General features: G+C 42.1%; 1 protein-coding gene across 4 annotated transcripts in view; it reads left to right on the top strand.

Annotated features, from left to right (window-relative positions):
- The window catches only part of OCA2 (OCA2 melanosomal transmembrane protein), a 442,347-nt gene that overhangs the window by 92,600 nt on the left and 328,137 nt on the right, over positions 1-21,610 (top strand). For all 4 annotated transcript variants that reach the window (XM_048221311.2, XM_026510290.4, XM_057303788.1 and 1 more), the window contains 4 exons: positions 7,133-7,231; positions 10,079-10,267; positions 15,065-15,122; positions 16,901-16,973. In XM_048221311.2, the coding sequence (XP_048077268.1) occupies positions 7,133-7,231; positions 10,079-10,267; positions 15,065-15,122; positions 16,901-16,973 (419 nt within the window). The remainder of the gene's footprint in view (positions 1-7,132; positions 7,232-10,078; positions 10,268-15,064; positions 15,123-16,900; positions 16,974-21,610) is intronic.

A 21,610-nucleotide genomic window follows, 5' to 3' on the forward strand; every position in this document is an offset into this window, starting at 1 on the left:
GTTTGACTTCTTTGCCAATTTGGATAGCTTTTATCCCTTTTTGTTGTCTGATAGCTGTTGCAAGGACTTCTAGTACTATGTTGAACAATACTGGCAAGAGAGGGCATCCTTGTCGTGTTTCTGATCTTAAGGGTAAGGCTTCCAGCTTTTCCCCATTGAGAATGATATTTGCTGTAGGCTTTTTGTAGATGGTTTTTATGAGATTGAGGCATGTACCCTCTATCCCTACACTCTGAAGGGTTTTAATCAGGAAAGGATGCTGTATTTTGTCAAATGTTTTTTCTGTGTCTATTGAGAGGATCATATGATTCTTGACTCTTTTCTTGTTGATATAATCTATCACACTGATCGATTTGCATATGTTGAACCACCTTACATCCCAGGGATGAATCCCACTTGGTCATGATGGATAATCCTTTTAATGTACTGTTGGATCCTATTAGCTAGGATCTTGTTGAGAATTTTGGCATCCATATTCATCAGGGATATAGGTCTGTAATTATCCTTTTTGCTAGGGTCTTTGCCTGGTTTGGGGATTAAGGTAATACTGACCTCATAGGATGAGTTTGGTAGTTTTCCTTCTATTTCTATTTTTTGAAACAGCTTCAGGAGAATAGGTATTATAACTTCTTTGAAGGTTTGGTAGAATTCCCCGGGGAATCCCTCAGGCCCTGGAGTTTTGTTTTTCGGAAGGATTTTAATCACTGCTTAAATCTCTTCATAATTAATCGGTCTGTTTAAAAAATGAATTTCTTCCTGTTTCAGTCTTGGTAATTTTTAGGTTTCCAGGAAGGCATCCATCTATTCCAGATTGCTTAATTTATTGGTATAAAGCTGTTGATAAAATTTTCTAATGATCCTTCCTATTTCATTGGTGTTGGTTGTGACCGCTCCTTTTTCATTCATAATTTTATTAATTTGGCTCCTTTCTGTATTCTTTTGTATAAGTCTTGCCAGTGGCTTATCTATTTTATTTATTCTTTCAAAGAACCAGCTTCTAGTTCTATTGATCTGCTCTACTGTGCTCCTGGTTTCTAATTCATTGATCTCTGCTCTAATTATGATCAACTGCTTTCTCATGTGTGGCTTAGGCCTGTTCTTCTGTTGCTGTTCCAGCTTCTTGAGGTGAGAATATAAAAACTGCATTTTAGATTTTTCTATTCTTTTGAGTGAGGTTTGGATGGCTATGTATTTTCCCCTTAGGACTGCCTTTGCAGTGTCCCATAGGTTTTGGACCGATGTGTTTTCATTCTCGTTGGTCTCCATAAATTGTTTAAATTGATTTTTGATTTCCTGGTTTATCGAATCATTCTTGAGAAGGATAGTTCTTTGTTTCCAAGTGTTTGAGTTTCTTCCAAGTTTTTCCTTGTGGTTGAGTTCCAATTTCAGAGCGTTGTGGTCTGAGAATATGCAGGGAATAATTTCAGTCTTTTGGTATCAGTTGAGACCTGTTTTGTGACCCAGAACATGATCTATTCTGGAGAATGTTCCATGTGCATTCGAATAGAATGAGTATTGTTGTTCTGGGGTGTAGTGTTCTATATATATCTATGAGGTCCATCTGGTCCAGTATGTCCTTCAAAGCTCTTGTTTCTTTGTTGATTTTTTGCTTAGGTGATCTGTCTATTGCTGAGAGCGTAGTTTTGAGGTCCCCTACTATTAATGTATTATTATCGATATGTCTTTTTATTCTGGTTAAGAGTTGGCTTGTGTAACTGCTGCTCCCCTGTTTGGGGCATATATATTGATAATTGTCATATCCACTTGTTGGATACATCCTTTGAGAATAATATAGCATCCTCCTGTATCTCTAACTACAGTCTTTAGTTTAAAATCCAATCTGTCTGATATGAGAATTGCTACCCCAGCTTTCTTTTGATGTCCATTGGCATGAAAAATGGTTTTCCATCCCTTTACTTTCAGTCTGGATGTATCTTTAGATTCAAAATGAGTCTCTTATAGATAGCAAATGGATGGGTCATGTCTTTTTATCCAGTCTGCAACCCTGTGGCATTTATGGGAGCATTTAGGCCATTCATATTGAGAGTGATTATTGAGAGATATGATTTCAATGATGTCATGTTGCCTGTAAAGTCTTTGTTTCTATAGATTGTAACTTTCTGTTCTGTATCACTCTTGGGGCCTTTTTACTTTTATAGAACCCCCCTTAATATCTCCTGTAGGGCTGGTTTCGTGGTTACAAAATTGGTCAGTGACTGGCGATTCTGGAAGGTCCTTATCTCTCTATCAATGCTGAATGACAGCCTTGCTGGATAAAGGATACTTGGCTGCATGTTTTTCTCTGAAAGAGCTTTAAAAATCCCCCCCCTCAACCCTTTCTCTCATTCCAGGTCTTTTGTTTCTCTTTCCTTTGGAGATGTGTCTTGAAAGAAGTTGCTGTGGCTGGGGTCAAAGAGGTTACTGCCTATGTTCTCTAGGATTTTGATGGATTCCTGTCTCACATTGAGGTCTGTCATCCATTCTGAGTTTTTGTGTATGGTGTAAGCACATGGCCCAGTTTCATTATTCTATGTGTAGCACTCCAATTTTCCTAGCACCATTTATGAAGAGACTTCCTTTTTCCATTGGATATTTTTTCCTGCTTTGTCGAAGATTAGGTGGCCATACAGTTGAAGCTCCATTTCTGGAGTCCCTATCTGTTCCACTGATCTATGTGTCTGTTTTTGTGCCAGTTCCATGCTTTCTTGGTGATCACACGTTTGTAGTATAGCTTGAAATCAGGCAACGTGATGCCCCCAGGTTTTTTTTCTTTTTCAACATTTCCTTGGTGATTCGGGGTTTTTTCTGGTTCCATACAAATTTTAGGATTGTTTCCTCCAGCACTTTGAAAAATGGTATTAACATTTTGATCAGGATGGAGTTAAAAGTGTAGGTTGCTCTGAGTAGCATAGACATTTTAACAATGTTTATTCTTCTGATCCATGAGCATGGAATGCTTTTCCATCTTTTTGTGTCTTCTTCAATGTCTTTCATCGGTGTTCTGTAGTTTCTAGAGTATAGATAGAGTATCGGTTTCCAGGAAGGCATCCATTTCTTCCAGGTTGCTTAATTTATTGGCATATAGTTGTTGATAATAGTTTCTAATAATTGTTTCTATTCCCTTGGTGTTAGTTGTGATCTCTCCCCTTTCATTCATGATTTTATTAATTTGGTTCCTTTCTCTCTTCTTCTGTATAAGTCTGGCTAGTGGTTTATCGATCTTATTAATTCTTTCAAAGAACCAGCTTCTAGTTTCGTTGATCTGTTCTACTGTTTTTCTGGTTTCTATTTCATTGCTCTCTGCTCTAATTATTATTTCTCTTCTCCTGCTTGGTTTTGGTTCTATTTGCTGTTCTTTCTCCAGCTCCTTTAGGTGTAAGGTTACCTTGTGCATTTGGGATTTTTCTAATTTTCTGAGAGAGGCTTGGATGGCTATGTATTTCCCTCTTAGGAGCACCTTTGCAGTATCCCATAGGTTTTGGACTGAAGTGTTTTGATTCTCATTATTTTCCATGAATTGTTTAAGTTCTTCTTTAATTTCCTGGTTGACGCAATCATTCTTTAGCAGGATGTTCTTTCTTCCAAGTGTTTGAATTCCTTCCAAATTTCTTCTTGTGTTTGAGTTCCAGTTTCAAGGCATTGTAGTTTGATAACATGCAAGGAATAATCTCAATCTTTTGGTATCAGTTGAGACCAATTTGTGACCCAGTATGTGGTCTAATCTGGAGAAATTTCCATGTGCACTTGAGAAGAATGAGTATTCTGCTGTTTTAGGATCGCATGTTCTGTATATATCTACGAAGGCCATCTGGTCCAATGTGTCATTCAAAGCTCTTGTTTCCTTGTTGATCTTCTGCTTAGATGATCTGTCCATTGCTGAGAGTGGAGTGTTGAGGTCTCCTACTATTAATGGATTATTATCAATATGATTCTTTATTTTGGTTCACAGTTGTCTTATGTAGTTGGCTATTCCTATGTTGGGGGCATAGATATTTACAACTGTTAGATTTTCTTGTTGGAGAGACCCTTTAAGTATGATATAGTATCCCCCTACATTTCTTTCTACCATCTTTGGTTTAAAATCTAATTTGTCTGATATGAGGATTGCGATCCCAGCTTTCTTTTGAGGTACATTAGCATGGTACATGGTTCTCCATCCCCTCACTTTCAATCTGGATGAGTCTTTAGGTCCAAAATGGGTGTCTTGTCAACAGCATATGGATGGGTCCTGCTTTTTTATCCAATCTGAAACCTTGTGTTTTTTCATGGGAGCATTCAGCCCATTTACATTCAGAGTAACTATTGAAAGATATGAATGTAGTTCCATTATATTGCCTGTAATGTCCCTGTTTCTATAGATTTTCTCTGTTTCTTTCTGGTCTATGTGACTCTTGGGGTCTCTCTTCCCTTACGAAATCCGCCTTAACATTTCTTGCAGGGCTGGCTTGGTGGTCACATATTCTTTCAGGTTCTGCCTGTCCTGGAAGCTCTTTGTCTCTCCATCCATTCTGAATGACAGGCTTCCTGGCTAAAGTATTCTTGGCTGCATGTTCTTCTCATTTAGTACCTTGAATATGTCTTGTCAGCCTTTTCTGGCTTGCCAGGTCTCTGTGGACAGGTCTGATGTTATTCTGATATTCTTCCCTCTGTATGTAAGAAATCTCTTCCCCCTAGCTGCTCTCAGGATAGCTTCCCTGGCTCTAAGAATTGCAAGTTTTACTATTTATATGCTGGAGTGTTGGTCTATTTTAATTGATCTCGGGAGGGTTCCTCTCTGCCTCTTGGACATGAATGCTTGTTTTCTTCCTCTCATTAGGGAAGTTGTCAGCTATAATTTGCTGAAATATACCTTCTAGCCCCCCCAGCCCCACCCCCTCAGGGATCCCAATAATTCTGACATTGGAAAAGTTTCATGATGTCACTGATCTCTCTGAGTCTGATCTCATGGGCTTCTGGTTGTTTATCCCCATCCTCTTCAGTTCCTTCCTTTCTATCAGCCTTTCTGAATCACTACTTCATTCTGCTGCCTAATTTACTCTGGCTGTTAGAGTATCCTGTTAGACGGCATCTCATTCATAGCATTTTTAGGTTCAGCCTGGTTAGATCTCATTTCTGCCCTTAGAGATTCTATATTGTTGCTAATGGTTTTCTTAAGCCTAGCTATTGACTTCATAATTGTTAACCCAAAGTCTATCTCTGACATCTTGCTTATATCCATATCCATTACTTCTGTAGCAGAGGCCATTGTCTCTGGTTCCTTTCTTTATTGGGAGTTCCTCCTCCTAGTCATTCTGTTGAGGGATGGTTAGGGAATGTACAGAATCCAAAGTATCAACCACGACCTTAACAAGATGCACCCTAGGAAAATCAGAGTGGTTAGAAGCCACCGCCGAAAAGACAAAGCCAAAATGAAGCACAAGACTAAAATTTATAAAATAAAAAAAATTAAAAATTAAAAATTAAAAAAAGGTGGGGGGAGTGGGAGGGGGGACTATAATCTCTCCGTGTGGACAAAGTAGGGTGTTTCAATTGTTCCTGGGCATATTTTGTTCTGTTTGTTAGAGGACACTACTTCCCAAAATTACAGAGAAAGTTAAACTTATGTATATATAAAGGTAATATTGAGTAGGGAAAGAAAGACTATATTGAAGCATGTATCTCTAAAAAAATATAGGTGTGAAGAAGTACAACTTAAAAAGCTACTATGAAATATTGGTTGATATATTAACTATCTAGTTGAAAGGAGAAAAAAGTAAGAAGAAGAAAGAGAAGAAGCATAAGAGAAAGAACAAAAAGAAAGTTTTATCTGAAAAATAAGCTGTGAGGCAATGATAGAGCTCAATATACTATTTTCCCCTAGTGTTGGGATTATATAGTTTTATGGGGACCATAGGGTTGTTGTCCTCTTGTTGTTTCAGCCTGTCTTCTGGGGGAGGGGCCTGCTGCACAGTTTCTCAGGCAACCCTGCTTGGGTAGAGTTGCCCTGCCCCACCCCCTCGGGGCTGGGCTCAATGGAACCTGGTTTTTTGAGTTTTGTCCTCTGGTGGCTTTACAGGCCTCTTCCAAGGGTCAGAGCAAAAATGGCCACACCCAAACCTGCATCCCAGAGCAGAGAAATCACAGTCTCTTCTCTTCACTAAACCCTCCAGAACACACAGTCTCCATTTCTGTATGTGTCGTTGCACACCGCCTCCCCTGGTGTGCGCCCATGGCGACTCTCTCAGAGGTCGACCCAGGGACCAAGGCATGTCCCTCCCCTTTGTGCTTCTAAATCCTGGAGTGGCCATGGGCTCAGAGGGCCTCCTGAGAGTGCACGCAGCTCCTGGATCTGTCTGAGCACTGCTCTAAAGCCCTTTCCCAGCTGCTCTTCGAGTTTTTGCATGGTCCCTGGCAAAGGATTCTTTTGTGCTCTGGTGTTATATCACTTTCCAGGAGCCAGCATATGGATGCTCTCAACCCCTTCTGTTTATCTTCTGATATCTCCCCAAAGATTCATGACTCCATCCTTCCTACCTCGAGACAGGTGGTGTTTTTCTGCTTATAGAGACCCAGATATATATTCTTACATCTCAGGATGATTTTGTAGGTGTTCAGACTGGTTTGGTAGATATCAAACTAAATTCAGGAGACCGGTTGAAATGCGGTCCCCTACTCCTCCACCATCTTGCCTCTTCCTGTCATTTCATTTTGACCCCATGGGCCCTGACTTCTACTTACTGATCTTCAATGGGAAGCCACTAGGATATTTTAAATGTGTGATATTTAAATACTTTGATCTTAGGAAGGAGAATTGGGAAGTAGAATTTTCTGAGTATAGAAAGGCCCATCAAACTGTGAATGGTTTTCTCTATGAAAAGTTCTGCATGGAATGGCAAAGTCTAAAAGTATCAATCCTACAGCACTTGGTCTCCTATGTGAATATCTGTTTTGCATTGCCAACCTGGTTTGTGCTGGGGAGGAGAGTTGTTTCTAATTGTCTCTCCTAAAACTCTAGCTTTTTACAATTCAGATATAACTTACGTAAAATTTATCACTGATTCTCAAGCATGTTCTTGAATATAGCCCCAATTACCAGCGAACACCTCCACCTTTTTTGTGTTGGTGATCCTTTTTCCTTCACTGTATCTTGCAGGTCTCAGCCTTCTTTACCTCAGTTATTCAACTCCAGGTCAAAAGACCCCTGCTTTACAGAAAACACCCCTTTGCTGAGAAATTCCTCACAGGAGAAAGGGTGAGTTTCCCCCCACCTACTTCTTGTAAAATTAAGAAATCTCTGAACATTGCTCTTGGCACTTATGTTGGAGAATTTCTTCCCGAGATATGAATTTTTGCCTGACATGTTGTTTGGTCTCTGCCAGATCTTTGTCAATTCAACGTAGTGTATATTCATGATTCTAGTAGTTGTAGTCTGTGGTTTATGAATTTTCAAATAACCTTGAGCGTATCCCTGCAATGATTAAATAACACATGTGCACATTCTTGAATGTACACAGCTCTGATGGGCCGTCTTACCAGGCCAGGGCTTCTGAACTGGGGGTGAGGAAGGGACCGACTGTCCAGAGATATTTTTTGTTGTCACAGCTGGGGCAGTGCAATGCACAAGACACTTCTCCACAACAAAGAATTATCTGGCTCAAATGTCATTAATATTGAGGTTGAAAACGTATGATTTAAGAAGAACCTCTACTTCCTGAAAGTTTGAAGGTCCTACTGGGAACAAACAGGATGGTTTTGGAATCTCTGAGCAGAGCTGATCTGGAGGATAACTCTGTCCCTTAGGATTAATGGCCCTGGCCCAGGTATCCAAGTTCATCTCTTCTTTCTGCAGACAAACTTCTGGAAGCCTGAACCACCTGCTCAGTATCCCCTGACTCCCTGCACATTACACATTTGGTGGCATTGTCATGGACCCTTCCTTTCCTGCCCTCTGACCCCATACACCTGCATCAGCAGGCAGGCTGCTGTGTTACCTGCACTTACCGCCCTCCCATCCTCTGAGGAGCTGCCCATCCTCTTTCCAGCCCTGTCTGCAACCTTGGGGGTGGGACTTCATACTTTATAGAGTGTATCAGAATTCTTTGGGGTACTTGTATGCCATGTGGATTCCTAGCCTCCCTTGCCAAAGACTCACCCCATTTAGATAGGGTGTAGGAATGTGGACTTAATCACCTCCTGGTCCAGGAACAATCTTGCTCTCTCCAGGAGATTCCTGATGACAAGATGTGTCTTCCTGCAAAAGTTCCCACTGAGCCCTTTGACTAGATGAACTTCCTCCCCTTCTGGCTCTCCAGGGTAGTTCTCACTCAACTTCAAAGGGGGTCAGATGTCACCTCCTTTGTGAAACATTTGTCTCCCCCCAACTCCCTCAAGAGTCAATGCTTCTTCTGTGCTCTCAAATTCCACATTCATGCCCGTACTTTAGAACATGCCTTATGTTCTGGTTTTGTGTGCCAGCCTGTCTCTTCTTTATCTCACATCCCAGTGTCCAGCGCAGCCCTTGCAACTAGGAGGATAACTTAATTTTTCTCCATTTCTCCTAATAAATAACTTTGAAAACAAACACTTCAAACGTCAATTCCCTTAATCCTAAATAAAGTTTATTTTAGAACTTATGTTTCATTGGAAAAGCATAATGTATAGGCATTTGTCCTGGGCATATGGAGCATAGAAACATGCCCTGGGATGCCAAGCTGTGCCTCATGTCAAAAAGCACTACAGAGGAGCAGAACATGGGTCAGGTTTGCTTACAAAATGTTTTCCTCCTTTTCAAGGTGTAGAGGCAGGAACGTGCAGCTGACAGTAGTAGGAGTGGAGCATGCTGTGTGTCTGCACTGACCAGCCTTGTAGCTACTCGCCACAGCCTTATTCAAAGTTACATTAATTAAAATTAAATTAATTGAAAAATTCAGTTCTTCAGTTACACACTTCAAGTGCCAGTGAGCAGTGTGACTACCATACTGGATAGGTCAGAGAGCATGTCCATCACCACAGAAAGATCTATTGCACAGCATTGTTCTAGATATGCTGACATTAGCTTTCTTCTTGCCACCATTAAAAGAAGTTTCCTTAGTTTCAATTTTTGTTACAGTTGTATTTGTTCACCAGTTGAGGGGGTCATGATATCAAAACTCTTTATTTTTGGTATTGATTGGTTTGCAGCACTGTCAGCCTCATTTATATTGTTACATATTGGTTTCACATAACCTAATTTGCATCTTTGGGCCTCTCTTTATGAATAAGACTTTTTTTTTCTTGTTATAAACCAGTTTGAAAGCAATTGTAGGTGTTCAGGAGGATCATGATGTCCTGTTGAGCTAGTTGGGCTTGAGAGGCATAATTGATTTCTAAGATCATGGCCCGTTAGGTCAGTAGGGTGATCCCATGAATATTCCAAGCAATGCATGAAAATACTGGGCTTTAGTGCAGCCTCACTAGAGTCAAGTGCATCTGAACTGAGGGTTTGTTCAGAACCCCAGAGATTCAACTAAAAGTAAATGGATATGTGCACATGTAATTTTGAGAAAAGTTTGTGATTCCTTTTAAATCATCCGTCTAGATAAAGGTTCCATTTTGGGGCCCATCTAGTCCAGCACTGATGTTCTCCACTCCTGCTCATGCTCATATATAGGCTGGGTGGAAAAGCCAGGTAGACCATCTTCCCTATATAGCTCTATTATGGAAAGATAACTGTAGGCCTGCACCACTCATTCTGCTTTAGGACAAGTGTAACGACGAGGCATTGAGAACTCCATCACAATCAAAGAGAAAGCAAATACTGAAATGAACAGGAGTTGGTTGGAGCCAGAAACAGCTTTATTGGAAAGTTCCAAACTCAGAAAAAGCTGATGTTTCTTGAAGGTCCACAAATCATATGTGTGACCCCAAATGATTTTCCATAAGCTACATGTTCTGTGATGTCAAGAAACACCCATTCCCACCAGTTTGACAGCACTAAAATGTCTGTGGTCCTTTTAAAAACCAGAATTGATTCCACATTTCGTACTTACCACTGAAATGAAATCTTATTTTGGAGATGATACTATTTATGTGAAAATAACCACAAAGCCTTGCTTTCCAGGTCATGGTGCATGCCTATTTGCCATCCAGAGTTCATGACTGCTGAAGAATCTTGGGGAAACAGCTCGGCTGAGTGGGAGGGAGGATCCCTGCTGAGCAAAGACTTGGCTGGGTCCTCTGGCTCTACCTCCCAAGAGAAGGGGGAGCATCTGGACAGTGCTCATACCAGGTTCCGTCTTTTGAAGCTGAGGTAGGAAGACTTGGAGTGCTAGTGCTGGCACAGGGTATCCCACTTCCCTGACCCTGGGCTGGGGGTGGTTCTCACCCTCACTGCATCCTTGCCAACCAACAGAGTGAAGGTGAGGAATAAGACTTTTCACATTTGGCCAGGCTGTACTTTTCCTGGAAGATTATCCACATTTTCTCCAGGCCCTGGAAGGTAGTGTAAGGTGGCACTGCTAGTCAGCATGGAGCCTGTAAGGCTATAGGGCAGCTCAACTACAAACACAAATGACTAACGTCTTACACTCCTTGTTTGTGTTGCGGTGTCTTCACAGCATGACCCGAGTTTGCAGATGGAATCCGTTCACTTCAGCAGTCCCTGTGGTGTTGTGTTTTATTGTTTTATTGATTTCTTGATTTATTGATTTATTGATTTATTTATAGATTTTACTTATTTATTTGTCAGAGAGAGAGACAGACAGACAGACAGAAGGAGCAGGGGGAGTGGCAGGTAGAGGGAGAAGCAGACTCTCTGCTAAGCAGGGAGCCTGATGCAGGACTTGATCCCAGAAACTCCGGAATCATGACCTGAGCCAAAGGCACACGCATAACCTGAGCCACCCAGGTGTCCCGCCTGTGGTGTTTTAAAATGATATTATTATTGATATTGATACTGATATTATCCCTTGTTGGTGGTGATGAAGCATGTTATTAGAAAGGTTGGCTCTAGAGCCAGGGCTCATCCTTCAGGAAACTGTGTTGTCCAGCCTGGTGTGAGCTGGGGCCCTGAGGCTGTGAATGTGTGAGGAAGGGTGGTGGTGGTAGTGGTGGTGGAAAGCTATGCTTGCACATGCAGAGGAGGGAATAGGCGTTCGTGTGTGTGGGAAAGCTGAGGGCATTATGTTGGACCAATATGACAGCTGGCCAGCCAGAGCTGGAGCAATTTTGCTCTCCCTGCTTTGTCTGCTGGGCTTCCATAGGTACATTTGCTTAAAGGAACGGTTTTGTTGAGAGCAACATGTTTGAAAGTGGCATTTCTAAGGACAGAATAAGGCTTGGGGACCAGGACCACCAGGTCCTCATTCCAGATATGCTCTGAGGTAGCTGAGGGACCAGAAGCAGACACATCTATTCAACTGTCTCCTTGTCACCTTGTGTCTCCCTCACTGCACAGCCTTACATGGGCTTCTACTAAGATGGTCTGTGGGAAAGCTCCTGGATAGGTGAGAAAACACTATGTAGTTATAAGATAATAGTGTTATTATTTGTCTACATTAGGGGACCTGTCTTTTCTGAAGCTGTTTGAAGGCCTGATTAGAAATGAACCTATCTGAATGCCCAAAGTGCACCTGTTTGTATGCAGAGAGGCCCACTCTCATTGTTCTACTGACCCTTCTAGAAATCTTGAGAGGTAGATGAAGGAAGGGACTTCAGGGAGGATAAGGATTTTGCCTGGGGTCATGCAGTTTGTAAGCTGAGAGGTGTAGGCAGGGATGTGACCCCCATATCCTCCACCTGTGTTTGACTATGGAGATTATATTTCCCAACATGCTTCCCAGCCATGTGTTACTTTTTAAATTATTTGTCTCAGCTTCCTACATAAATGTAACAAATATTTGGCCACAGAATCTGCTATGCAATTAAGTGAATTGTGTGAAAGTGTGTGACTAGGGATCTGGTCCCAAGGACCAGCAGGACGGTAAGCCCTGACACTGTTAACACCTTTCTTCAACTGGTTGGTTCACAGCTCAAGAGGATGCCAGGTTCTTCAACTGTCCCACACCATAGAAAAATTAAATCAAGTACATTTGAGACTTTACATTCTGTAGTTGCTTAATCTTCTAAGATTCATGGAATAGTTGCACTGAGCTTGCCACTGAACTAAAAGACTTAGTGCCATTCTTTTTAACAGGTCTAAAACGTACCATATATGATCATTGAGGAAACTTGTAAAACATATTTTGGGTTGTCAGCTCTGCTATATATGTCAGTTATGTAGAAAAAGATTTTGTATTTGAAATAGTTAAATTAATGCTTCATGCTTTAAAAAAGAAGTATCATTTTGATTCCCTTTTATTTATTATTATTTTTTAATTTGGGTATAGTTGACACACAATGTTACATTGATTTCAGATATACAACACAGTGTTTCAACAAATGTGTATGTTATGCTATTTTCAAGAGTAGCTACTGTTTGTCACCATGCAATGCTCTTAAGATACCACTGACTATATTCCCTGTGCTGTACCCTTGATTCCTATGTTTTGTACATTCTATAACTAGAAGACTGTACCTTCCACTCCCCTTCACCCATTTTGCCCATCCTCTACTTCCCTCCCCTCTGGTAACCATTAGTTTATTCTCTGTATTTATAGGTCTTAGTCTGCTTTTTGTTTATTCATTTGTTTTGTTTTTTAGATTTCATATATGAATGAAATCATATGATATTTGTCTTTCTGTGTTTGACTTATTTCACTCAGCATAATACCTTTTAGGTCCATCTGTGCTGTTACAGATGGCAAGATCTTGTCCTTTTTTGTGGCTGAGTAATATTCCATTATATGTAAATATAAACACACACACACACACACACTGCATATTCTTCATCTATCCATCTGTTTTTTGTTTTTAAATATTTTATTTATTTATTTGACAGAGAGAACGACAGCCAGCGAGAGAGGGAACACAAGCAGGGGGAGTGGGAGAGGAAGAAGCAGGCTCCCAGTGGAGCAGGGAGCCCAATGTGGGGCTTGATCCTGACCTGAGCCAAAGGCAGACACTTAACGACTGAGCCACCCAGGCGCCCCTTATCCATTCATCTGTTGATGGGCACCTGGCCTGCTTCCATATCTTGGCTACTGTAAATAATGCTACAATAAACATAAGGGTGCATGTATCATTTTGAATTAATGCTTTTGTTTTCTTTTGGTAAATACCCAGTAGTGGAATTATTGAATTATATGGTATTTCTATTTTTAATTTTTTTGGGGCATCTGCATATTGTTTTCCACAATGGCTGCACCAATTTACATTTCTACCATTGGTGCACGAGGGTTCCCTTTTCTCCACATCCTTACCAACACTTCTTATTTCTTGTCTTTTTGATTTTAGCCACTCTGAGAGGTGATATCTCATTGTGGTTTTGATTTGTGTTTCCCTGATGATGAGTGATGTTGAGCATCTTTTCATGTGTCTGTTGGCCATCTGTATGTCCTCTGTCCATTTTTTAATTGGATTTGTGTGTGTGTCGAGTTATGTAAGTTCTTCCTATATTTTGGATATGAACTGTTTAACAGATGTATCATCTGCAAATGTCTTTTCCTTTTCAGTATGTTGCCTTTTGTTTTGTTGATTGTTTCCTTCACTGTGCAGAAGATTTTTAGTTTCATGCAGTCCCAGTAGTTTATTTTTGCTTCTGTTTCACTTGCCTTAAGGAAACATATCTAGAAAAATGTTACTATGGCCAATGCCAAAGAAATTACTGTCTACATTCTCTTCTAGGAGTTTCAAGGTTTCAGGTCTCACATTTAGTTCTTTAATCCATTTTGACCTTATTTTTATGTATTGTGCTAGAAAAGTAGTCCAGGTTCATTCTTCTGTATGTAGCTGTCCAGTTTTCCCAGCTCCGGTTATTGAAGAGATGGTTTATTCGTTATTGTGTATTCTTGCCTCCTTTGTTGTAGATTAATTGGCCATATAAGTATGGGTTTATTTCTGGAGTCTCTATTCTGTTCCATTAATCTATGTGTCTGTTTTTGTGCCAGTACCATACTTGTTTTGATTACTATAGTTTTGTAGTGTACCTAGAAATCTGGGATTCTGATACCTTCAGCTTTGATTCCCATTTAAATGGGGGCTGTTGAATCATAATTTGGAAGTGTGAAATGATTATTCATCAAATTCATTAAATCTAAGAGAATGCAAAGTGAAGACTTCACCATTTTGAAAAGATCAGAAACGTATTGAAAAAGATGTCCTGACATAGACCTTCTGCATTCTACAATATATCAAGCACAGGCTATGGACCAGCACCCTTCCACAGACAGGGACAGAGTACAGACACCAGAGAACCTGCTCTTCAGGGGCAGCCAGTGGGATAGCTCCCCAGGGCTGGGCAGTGATAATGTCATTAGAAGGTGGGATCCAGTGCACCTGGGGAAGCGATATGAGCAGAGATGGGACTGGAAAGACTGACACAGGTTAGCCAGACTCAGATTTACCTGGGCCCTGAGACCCACAGTTAAGAAAGGTATAATGGTGACTGGGTCGGGACACCATCAGAAGACCTCAGAGTAGGCCAAGAGCATGGCCCGATTGTTAAATTATTTCTGAAGTAATTCTTAAAAGACTCTGCTTGTACAACCAGTGACAACATTGCAATTTCTTTTTTGAATTGTTTGATTATATCTCAGTCAGTGTTTTTATATATCCATATTCCAACTTTCGAGAAAACTTAGGGGAATATAATGGATAAATATGAATCTGAGAGCCTAGTAAAGGCCTGTTTTCAGGAAATTCAGCCTTTAAAATGTGAGTGAAGAGCCTCCAAATTTGAATTTTAGCATCTCCAGTGAGAAACATGTGCAAACACTTGAGGTTAACTTTGTTCTCCTCTGTAACCTTCACCAAGCTACTTTTCATGAGGCCATACATTTATAGGTCAGCAGTGTCTTCCTTCTTACCATATTATGGAAAGAATTCCTAACATGTGCTTTGAGATTGATATTACCGAAAGCTTCAGAAAGGTGTCTGAGGTTTAGTAGTCTGGGCACATGCAAATAGGACCGCTTTGGTGTGACTTGCTGCCTACATTTTTCTCTTGCAGGCGCTGTATACGGTGGCTGAAAGTTGCAAGCCTGTTTGTCTTTGTGGTGGTATGCTCTGTGAGTACCACAGAGCTCTGCTGTTGGGTCAGCAGAGCCCCCGGGTGCCTTGGGCTGGGTGGCAAGGCACCTAAGGTATGAGGTTCACACCTTTCTTTGGAGGAGATGCTGAGGGCATGTGGGCTTGTGGGCTGAGGTTGGTGAGGGAGGCCTATCCTTAGCAATGCTCCTCTGATACTGCAGAAGCCCTGGAGACTTGGCTTTGCTCTGTAGAAGGCAGTTAGCTTCATCCTCAGGTCTAACTTTCCACCTGAAAGCTTACCAATTCTGTTTTCAACTACATGAAATAAAATTCTTTATTTGTCTTGGACATGTCCAGCATCATGGGTCGCCCCAAGAAAGTGTCTTGCTGCCAGCATTTGTGTAGTGTGTATCCTGATGTAGCCTAGCTGGAATCACGTTGCAGATGCTCAGTATTTTGCCAAATGAATGCGTGTGAGATTCTTTGTGCTCAGGTGTGCATATCTGTGTGTGTACAAATGTGTGTGTACATGCCTGGCTGTGTGTGTCTGTGTGTGCACATGTGGATGTGAGGTCCTCTGTGCCTGCTGTGTGTTTGTATGTCTGCATGCCTGCGTGGGACATGTGGGTCATTTGTGGTCTGTGATCATTTTGAGGTTGGGGTCTTATTTCTGGGTGTGTACCAATTTTCAGCATTGGCATAAGATAGTTTGCACCATTGTTGGGAGATTCCGTTGGGTGGCTGGTGCATGCTGCTGTGACGGCATGTGAGATTGTGAGCAAGGATGGGGTGTGTGAGTGGTGTTTTCATGCCTGTGCCACGTGGACTCCAGGACATGTGTGGTTGTGCCTCTTCTATGCAGGCAGCCTGTGGTTATGGCCATGATGAATCCTGCATGACTGGAAACTGCACATGACCACATGTGGCTGTGAATACTTGATTTCCATTATCTGCATATGTGGGCATGAGTATTGGGGCTCTGTGTGTGTGCGTGCAGGATTATGCATGAGAAGCGGCTCCTCTTCTCAGTGTGACATATAGAGAGCAGTATTGCATTTTGAGCAGCAAGGCTGGTTCATGAAGTCAGTACTGGCTGAGTTGGACTGAACACCCGCAACCCTTTAAAAGCCTGCAAGGGAGGGATGCAGTGGCCCAGAGAAAGGAAATTATGCATGAAACAAGAAACAAATACACTGAACTCTGAAAACTTCATGCTTTTACTTTTTTAGCTACCAGTTCACATAATTGTGTGGTTCTGAAACTCTGGCTGCTTAGCAGGGCCCGGTAGGTGGGTGCACTGGGATTTTCAAGGAGTAGGTCAGGGTGGGCCAGGTCTTTCCTGATCTCCTGAGGATTGACCTGAGCTCTGTATCTAGTCTTGAGCCTAGATTTGAAGTTTTGGTGATTTGAGACCTGTCATCTTATAACCACTTCAGTGTGCTTTCTGATGAGGAATAAGGTGCTCTGTGAATTCCACAAACACATACTTTAACCGTCACATGAGTTGTATCCCCTTTTCTCTAGTATGGGAAAACCATGTTTACCTTCCTCTGATGATGTAATTTTGTAGCTGGGTGGTTAGTACTTAAAATCAACAAATATCAAGGATCAAGACCCACTGTAGTGGAGAATAGTATAATGAATCAGAATTTTATCTCTTAATATCTAAGAAAAACTATTTAGAGTGAGCTGGTGGATGTTGGATGTATCAGTGAACACCATTATTATACCCATATTTTCAACTTTTGTCAAAATTATTTAAATCCTATTGTTCTCTTGCCACCAATCTATCATTAAATGTTTCTGATTGTTACAGATTTTATTCAGCCTGTATCCAGATGAAGGAAAGTTCTGGCAGTTGTTGGCTGTGTCACCCCTGCAAAGCTACTGTATCCAGTCTATACTGAGATTCACAAAGAGACACCAGAGAACTATTACCACTGCTGCTGAAGGTCGCCGTATAGGTGATCACTGCTCCTCCCATGCCTATTTTGTTCCTTCAGGACATCTGATGAAAGATGAGGCCAGAACAGAAGGGGAGGGGAGCACTAGTGAGACTATGACGGGTGGTTGGTGGTGAGGTTCCCCCTGGGTGATGACAGCCAAGCGGCACATTCCAGTCAGGCCCTGGCTACCCTAGGCTCTTGCATACTCTGTTTTGTACCCCATCCCCACTTCCTTTTGCATTTCAGCCTGGGTGGTTTCTACTGACCTATTTTTAAGTTCGTTGCTACTTTTCCTTGGCTGTGTCATCTGGGCACAGTGATTGCTTGGTTTCTTCATTTTGTGTTTTCTTTTGCCTTTTTGTAGGCCTCACAGTTTGCCACTAAAAGCCAGATGTTTTGTATAGGATAGTAGATATTGAGTGTGTTAGTCAGCTCGGACTGCCGTAATAAAATGCCACAGCCTGGGGGTTAACAGACATTTATTACTCACAGTGCCGGAGGCTGGACATCCGAAGTCAAGGTGCTGGCCAGTTTGATTGAAAGTTCTCTTTCTGACAACTATCATATGATTTCTCTCATCTATGGAACATAAGAACTAGGATGATCGGTAGGAGAAGAAAGGGATAAAGAAAGGGGGGTAATCAGAAGGGGGAATGAAGCATGAGAGACTATGGACTATGAGAAACAAACTGAGGGCTTCAGAGGGGAGGGGGGTGGGGAAATGGGATAGACCGGTGATGGGTAGTAAGGAGGGCACGTATTGCATGGTGCACTGGGTGTTATATGCAACTAATGAGTCATCGAGCCTTACATCGGAAACCGGGGATGTACTGTATGGTAACTAACATAATATAATAAAAAATCATTATAAAAAGAAAAAAAAAAAAAAGAAAGTTCTCTTTCTGGCTTACAGATGGCTGCCTTTCTTGCCATTCCTCACAGGGCCTTTCCTCAGTGTGCATGTGTGTATGTGCAGAGAGCATTCTCTGGTGGCTGTTCTTAAAAGGACACAATCCTCTCAGATCTGAGCCCCACACTACTCATTTACTTCCTTAGAGGCTCCATCTCCAGACACAACGACACTGGGGGGCTGGGCTTCAACATGTGAATTTTGTAGGGGACATAAGCATTCATTCCATAGCACTGTAGGTTTTAGTTGGGGGTCTGTGTAAATCTAATGAGAGGTCGGCTGTGTTGTAGTGTGTGGTTGCCATGGTAACCGCCAGCAACCCAGACACTTGGAATTGCTTGGCTTCTCTCCTGCTGCCTGCCAGGCTGTGCACTATTCCTACTCCTTCCACAGGGGGGAGTTACTCTCCCCTCTCACCCACCACTCTCAGCTGCCAGGGCTCCACTGTGCCCTTAGACTACCAGATTTGATACGTTTCCCTAGCAAACTGAGGTTTTTTTCATGAGTCTCCTCAATTTCTCCATCTTCTTTGTGAGTACCTGTTAGGGTTCCTGGAACAAAAGCCTATTAGAAGATAAGAACACCCCAGTTCTGAGGCTCCCAGCGTCTCCCTACTATCACGCTAGCCCACACTTGACCTTGAGCAGTTTAAAAATTTTCTGATTTAATCTTGCCTGCTTCTGTGTGTGGTGGTAGCACCTGTCTCAGGGAAGCAAACACTTGGCCCTATTCCTCCTCGCAGTCACCTGTCTCACTCTAGATTTCAAGTTAGATGTTTATGATGTAACCTCATTCTTTTTTTTTCTATAAAGGAAATAGAATTTTTTTATTATGATGTGTTAGTCACCAAACAGTACATCATTAGTTTTTGATGTAGTGTTCCATGATTCATTGTTTGCGTATAACACCCAGTGCTCCATGCAATACGTGCCCTCCTTAATACCCATCACTGGGCTAACTCATTCCCCCTCCCACCCCCTTCCCCTCTAAAACCCTTAGTTTGTTTCCTGGAATCCATGGTCTCTCGTGGTTCATTTCCCCCTCTGTCTACTCCTCCCCTCATTTTTCCCTTCCTTCTCCTAACAATCTCCCTGTTATTCCTTATGTTCCACAAATGAGTGAAACCATATGATAATTGTCTTTCTCTGCTTGACTTATTTCACTTAGCATAATCCCCTCCAGTCCCATCCATGTTGATGCAAATGTTGGGTAATCATTCTTTCTGCTAGCTGAGTAATATTGCACTGTATATGTGGACCACATCTTCTTTATCCATTCGTCTGTTGAAACTTCATTCTTGACAGAATAAGTCATTAACGTAACATCTGTCCAGCCTTTTCCGGTTGTGAGAGTAGGAGTGGTGTGTTTCTAGCTCTCTACGTATCCCAGCTGAAACTGAAAGTCCAGAGCCCAGAGCCTCTCTTGAATAGACATTTGGATGAGGATAGTCAAGCATGAAAGTCCCTAAAGCTCCCAGTCCTGGAAGAGGAAGCATCTTGGAAAGCAACCTGGGGAGGAAAGGAGGGCTAGGAGGAGAAAAGAGTGGGGAGGAAGAGGAAACAAATGGAGGAGAAGGGAGAAAAGGAGGCAGCTGTGTCCTGCTCAAGTATTTCTGATTATTACCTTTTTTTCTGATTATTGCCTTTTGAAAAGGAATTAAATCTTTCACAGATTTTTTTTTCTTTAATATCTTCAACTAATAAGCTTGGGTGAACTGAAATTTTAGAAAATTTTGTAGTTTTCCTTGCAGTCTTTGGCATATTCTTATTTCCTCTGGTTGTTTTGGGGAGACCCCTGTGTCTTCCCAGGACATCTTCTCACTCAGCTGAGCCACTGTCCACACACAGGGTACCAGCAACATGATTTTAATGAGCTTTGTTTCCCATTCTTATGCCTTACTTCTAGCTCATCTCCATGGGTTAAAAACACTAAAACATCCTCCTGCTTTCCTCAGCTTCCTCTGGGGCCTTCTCAAAGCAAGTGTCCGTGTGGAGGCCTGGCTTCATGATGACCCTAGGAGATGGATCCTGCCTTCCCTTCTTGTGACCTCACTGTAAATGATCATAACCTACTGTCCAGGCTGAGCCAAGAGCTTGGAGGGGTCCTATCCAGAAAGTCTTCAGTGAGAACCAGACAGGGAGGAGGAAATATTTGCAGGTTACTGGGTGATTACTGTATTGTGGCAACTCCTGTATGAACCTTATCAGTCAGCAGAAATCCTAAGTAAGCATAACAAGTAAGGATAATAACAGGATAAAAATCAGATAATGACAAATAAGTCTATTCATTCCACTGAGAACTGTACTGTGTCACTTTTATTCCACAGCATTGTGCAGTCTTCCTTCTAGAGCAGCCCAAGTCACAAGCCCTTTCCTGGGACTTGAAGGAACTCAGGCCCATCCTAGTGGCTGGTAGACAAATGTTTTTTCTCAGCAACAAGGATAACCAGGAGGTCTCTCTTCTATTCTCTGAGCCACATGTGCATTTGGATGAAGAGAGAAAGAGAAGTGGAAGAGATGGAGAGAGCTGTGTGAGAGGGTAGGATGCTGCAGAGTGGTTCTTATATGTCTGTGGATGTGTTAAAGAAAAAAAGTATTCAGTGACACTTGTTAAAGATGGCAAGTCACACCTTATTCAGGAACTTGGTGATAGTTGTGGAGACCACAGCAGTGAGGTCTTACAGTGGGGCAGAGAGATTGAGCTTCAAAAGTGGGACTTGAAAGCCAAGGAGCAGGGTGGGGGGCAGTGGATGAAAAACTACTAAGAGGAAACATCATGGATAAGAGAAGATTCTGGCCAAACTGACCTCACAGAATCCTTGTTGAAGGAGGCCAGAGTGACCAGACATCACCTGGGATTGGAGGGGGATGAGGAACCTGATCAGATATTGAGTGTGATTAGATTTGGAGAATGAAGATTCTGACTAAATTAACCTAGCAGGATTCTTGCTAAAACTGGACTATGCAGAGATGAACACAGAAGCCCTAAAGTCAGAGCTTAGTCTTAGAGAGCTCAAAGGAGCATAACTAAAGTTTGGCCAAAGAGAGACTCTCTGTCAACCATTAACCGTATTAAGGCTGATTTAAGCTTCCCATGGGCTCCTTAGAAAATGTACATTTTTCTCAGTAGATTTTTCTGCACTTTTCTGGAAGCTCACAGACCCTCTCCCAGGTCCCTAGTCTGAGAACTTGCTGTGGGGGTTTGTGAAAGGAGAGATCAGAGGTCAGAGGTACCCCTCAGATGCCCCCAGAGAGCCTCCTGCTGCTGGTGTCTACAAAAAGTGGGGACAGAGTCAGGGGAGGCTAGCCTCTGCACCAGCATTCGGACCTCTGAAGCTGATTCTCAGCAAAGGGGTGTTATGTACAGGTCTGGGGCAAGAAGTGATTCAGGCCTGGTTTTGAAAGGCCTGGTTTTGAAAGTGGTGTTCTCGTTGTTGTCCTCATGAGTGAAGAGCCCCACTGTTCTTCCTTCTTGACCTCTGGCCAGACCTTAGGGGTGTGTGTTTTGGTGGAAAGTGCTTTTGGAGAAAGCCTCACTATCCTTTAACTGGAGAGTAACAGAGCTACCTTTTCCCCTATGATGTTTTCTTTGTAATAGTCGGGCTTTGTCACCTCAGTAATTGCAGGGTTTATTTTAGAAGCTTTGTGAAACAGGAAGTGGCTGTGATTGC

Source organism: Ursus arctos, unplaced genomic scaffold (assembly GCF_023065955.2).
Source record: "Ursus arctos isolate Adak ecotype North America unplaced genomic scaffold, UrsArc2.0 scaffold_28, whole genome shotgun sequence".
Taxonomy (NCBI): domain Eukaryota; kingdom Metazoa; phylum Chordata; class Mammalia; order Carnivora; family Ursidae; genus Ursus; species Ursus arctos.